The following is a 4,083-nucleotide window of genomic DNA, read 5'->3' on the forward strand; positions in this document are numbered from 1 at the left end:
CAGACACACAGGCCTCCCAGCCCTTCAGTGGGCCCAGAGGGGAAAGGGGTGCTCAGGCCACGGGGTGGACGCTGGGGTCCGAGGGCAGGAGCACAGACCATCCTGGATCCCAGCCGACTGTCCCTCAGGTACCCTGGGAACCCGGGCCCACGGCCCTGGAGCTCAGACCCCGTCAGGCGGGCCTCAGCGGTGCCCACACAGAAAGTGATTAGACGTGGACAGGCCCCAGGGGTGGGACGGGGCGCAGCACGGCAGGCTGCACAGCTGTGGGTTCCCTTTCCTGTCCCTGTCCCCACCTTGGGTTTCGGGTCCTCACCCATCGGAAGACTGGGAGGCCCCAGGAGAGCCCTGGAACCCACATTCCACGTCAGGGTGGGATGGACGTGCCACCCGCCCGAGGACCTGGCGTCCTTCCAGCTCCCAGCATGCTCTGTGATCACAGCACATTTTTGTGGGGTGATACCAAGGAGCAGTGGTTTCAGGGTCACTGGCACTTTCAGCTTCAACATGGAATCAATTCCATGTCCCGATGCATCTGTCACTTCCATAGATGTGAGATTGCCCTTGGTGACTTCTCTGCCTCGTGCTGTGGCTGGGGGTTCGGCGCTCTCGGTGACTCCCGCCTGCACCCCCACAGTACAGACAGGAAAGCAGGTCCACTGGCGGGGAGGGGGTGGTCTCGCCGTGCTTGGGGTCCGATTTCCAGTTCAGCCAGAGCTCTGGTGCCTGCCACGTCCCCTGGTCCCCTGCCGTCCTGAGGACACGTGGTCAGGGTGGAGGGTGCTGGCCCTGGAGGAGCTCAGGGTCCAGAGTGGGAAACAGACAAGCAGACAGCCACGATGAGGCCTGGGCCCGGTGGGGAACGTTCTGGAAAGCAAACAGGACGCCAGCCAGCTCTGCGTGGGACGGGCCAGTGCTCACACCCTGCACCGGCCACCTGTTAGCTGAGCGGCTTTGGGCAGGAACCTCTGCCCTCCTGGCCTCCAGGTGGTCCTCTGGTCATCTGTGCGATGGACAGCATGACAGTCTCGGGGTTTTTGTGAGGAGGCACAGACGGGAGGAGCTAGAAGTGCCTGGCCCATGTGAGGCCCTCCGGAACCAGCGAGATGCAGGTGGAGTAGAGGGCTGAATACATTCATGGACAGGGAAGAACACTGGGACGCTGCGGGGAGGCCACTCGGTGAGGGGACAGGATGACATTCAGGCAGAGGGACCTGGCTTCACATCCCAGCTCCAGGTCCGAGCAAGTGCTCGGCACCCCTGAGGGAACCCAGTGTCCCGCTGCCCCCTGGAGAGGAAGGACTCCACTCAGGGGGGTGGGGGTGGGGGGCTTGTGGCCTGTGGGCTCAGGAAATCTGCTCCTGGAGAGGCGGGTTGCTGATGGCTGTCGTCCTGTTCCCCCAGGTCGTCGGACTTTGGGACGTCCTACACCAAGCTCACCCTCCAGCCTGGCTTCACCACCGTCATTGACAGCTTCTACATTTGCCCGACCAATAAGAGGAAGGTAGGTGCTGCGCCTGGTGCCCGCTCTGCATCGCCGGCGGGTCCTGCTCAGGGACCCCTGCCTCCGTGTGTGACCTGCACCTCCCTCAGCGCCGCCCCTCCAGGTTCCCCTTCCTCCACTGCCGTGAGAGAGCTTTAAGCGACCAGCCGGCCTTGTGGGGATGGCTCTGCGTGCTTATCCGGTGCCTCTGTCTTCTCCCGCCCTGGAGGCTGCACCAAAGGCCAAGCAGGCAGGAGTGGGGGGCCCTGTGAGGGGGGCAGAGCCTCTTCTGGTTTGGGTCCTCGAAGGCAGTGTTGAGCAGTCCCGCCTGCTGCAAGGTTTTGTGTACTGGTTTTGATTTGGCTTTGAGTTTTAGCTGAGCTTTGCGTTTGGTCTTCTTGGTCAGAGCGTGTCTCCTAGCTTTGCTGTCTGCCTGACCGAGGGAGGGGGCACTTTGTCGTTTCAAGGCAACAGCCCCCGACAGGTCCTGTGAGAAGACCTTTTTGCAAAGCCATGCGGCCTTCTGATCACCTGGGGAGCGGGGCAGCCCCGGCAGACTGCTCTGCGGAGACCGGGCCGTAACCATCTCCACCAGCCTTGGTGGTGCCCAGCCCTTAGCACACAGCTAATCCTCCGGATACATGCATGTAACGGGCTGGGCATGGGCTGGGACCTTCAGGGAAAGAGGTTTCCATTTAATATAAAGCAGCAGTTTCCTCTGTTGTTGCATTAATTTGTTCACTGTTCATAGTTGCTTGATCCCTAAGCCACCCCCTAGTGGTCACTCCCATGTGCCATGCTCTGGGCTAGAACCAGATGTCATTCAGATTCATTTATTAGGGGGAGGTGGGGCATGACTTGGGGGTTTGCGTCATCGCCTCCATCACCCAGATGAGAAGATAGAGGCTCAGGGAAGTTGGGAGATTTGTCCAGGGTCGCCCAGCTGCTGGGCAGCAAAGCATTCACCAATGCAGTAAATATATTGAGTGTCTCTCTGTGCCTGGCATTGAGCAGGGACTCGAACCCAGGTCTGCTAGATGCCAGAGCACTCTCTGTCATATGCAGCAAAGGTCTAGGGAGCAGATGGGGTCCCCCACGTCTGTGTGAGCCCAGCCCACCCTGCTGGAGGCTGGGCCACTCTGTATGCGCCGTGGCTGCACTGGCTGGGCTGTGTGACTCTAGGCAGATCCAGTTCCTCTCCAGGCCTCAGTTTCCCCATCCACAGCTGAGGCGATTGCAAGGGAAGTTATCCAGAGCTCCTCTAGGTTGGACATTCCCGACTCCCCTGGCCTCCTTCCAGCAGCTGGGGGCTGAGACGCCCCTGGGTAGGACCCCAGCTCCCCTCCGTCTACTGCCTGTTTTGGCTTTCTTTCCGGCAATATGGTGGCTTTCACAAGGTCTCCAGGGTCACCCTCAACACCAATACCCATCCACTTAGCAGGTGTGGGCCAAGGCCCTACTGTGCGCCAAGGCCCTACTGTGCGCCAGGCTGCGTTCTTACTGCTGAGAGAGAGAACCCTTCGTTCAACCCTGTAGACATCAAATGCGGGTTAGCACCTACTATGTGCNAGACATCACAGTGTCTATCCTGCTCACCGTGGGGTCCCCAGCCTCTGGGAAGGGACTGGCACACAGTGGGGACTGAACAAACACAAATGGATTTGCACAAATGAAGAAATTTGAATTTCCAGTCCTTAAAGCGTAAAAGAGCTGAACAAATAATGAGTGAGTGAATGAATGAATGAATGAATAAATGAGGTCCCCAGTCTCCAGTAGGAGGCCTGGACGTGGGACTGATGGATATCTGAGTAATCAGTTTGCATTGTCCTGTGGGGTGAGGCATTTCTGATGCCTAAATTGCTGGTAAAGCAGTGGCAGGACTCAGGTTTAGCCAGACCCCATTCTCTGTCCCCAGAGGAGACGGGGAGATGCTGTGCCCAAGGCTTTTGTTCCTGCTCTCCCTCTCCCTAGAATGCCGTGTGGTGCCCAAGGCTGCGTAACAAAGTACTGCCAACTGGCTGGCTTAAAGCAGTGGAAATTTATCACCCACGTCTGGAGGCTGGAAGCCCAGCCTCTCCCCCAGCTGCTGGTGGTGGCTGGCAGTCCTTGGTGTCCCTTGTCTATCTCCATTGTCACATGATGTTCTCCCTGTGTCTGTCTCTGTGTCCAAATTTCCTTGGTCTGTGACTCCAGTCATTGGATGAGGGGCCCACCCAGTGACCTCCTCTTAACTTGATTACATCTTCAAAGACCCTATTTGCAAATAAAGTCACAGGTTCTGGGTGGACGTGAATTTGGGGGGACATTATTCAACCCAGTACGAATGGCTTTCCCCCAGCCAGGCACATGCACTCTCTCTTCCTTCCGTCTGGCCTCTGTGTCCCAGGGGCCTTCCTGCCACTGTCCCTGAGACAGCAGTCCCACTGTCCCCCCACCCCCACCCCCGATGCTGTTTCTTCTTCCCAGCCCTTGGCACCTGACACAGGACATTTTTGCTGATGTCTTTATCACCCTCCTCCCGTCTGAGGCTCGGGGCAGCAGGGCCTCGGTCGGACCTGGCAGGTGCCCTTGGGCGAGCAGGTGTGAGCAGGTGGAGAGCA

The 4,083-nt window shown here is 58.7% G+C and overlaps 1 protein-coding gene across 1 annotated transcript in view; it reads left to right on the plus strand.

The window, feature by feature from the left end:
• The window catches only part of SORCS2 (sortilin related VPS10 domain containing receptor 2), a 186,997-nt gene that overhangs the window by 16,104 nt on the left and 166,810 nt on the right, over positions 1–4,083 (plus strand). Inside the window, exon 3 of the mRNA XM_019626424.1 lies at positions 1,405–1,504. Within this exon, the coding sequence (XP_019481969.1) occupies positions 1,405–1,504 (100 nt within the window). The remainder of the gene's footprint in view (positions 1–1,404; positions 1,505–4,083) is intronic.

This window comes from Hipposideros armiger, unplaced genomic scaffold (genome assembly GCF_001890085.2).
Source record: "Hipposideros armiger isolate ML-2016 unplaced genomic scaffold, ASM189008v1 scaffold_677, whole genome shotgun sequence".
Taxonomy (NCBI): domain Eukaryota; kingdom Metazoa; phylum Chordata; class Mammalia; order Chiroptera; family Hipposideridae; genus Hipposideros; species Hipposideros armiger.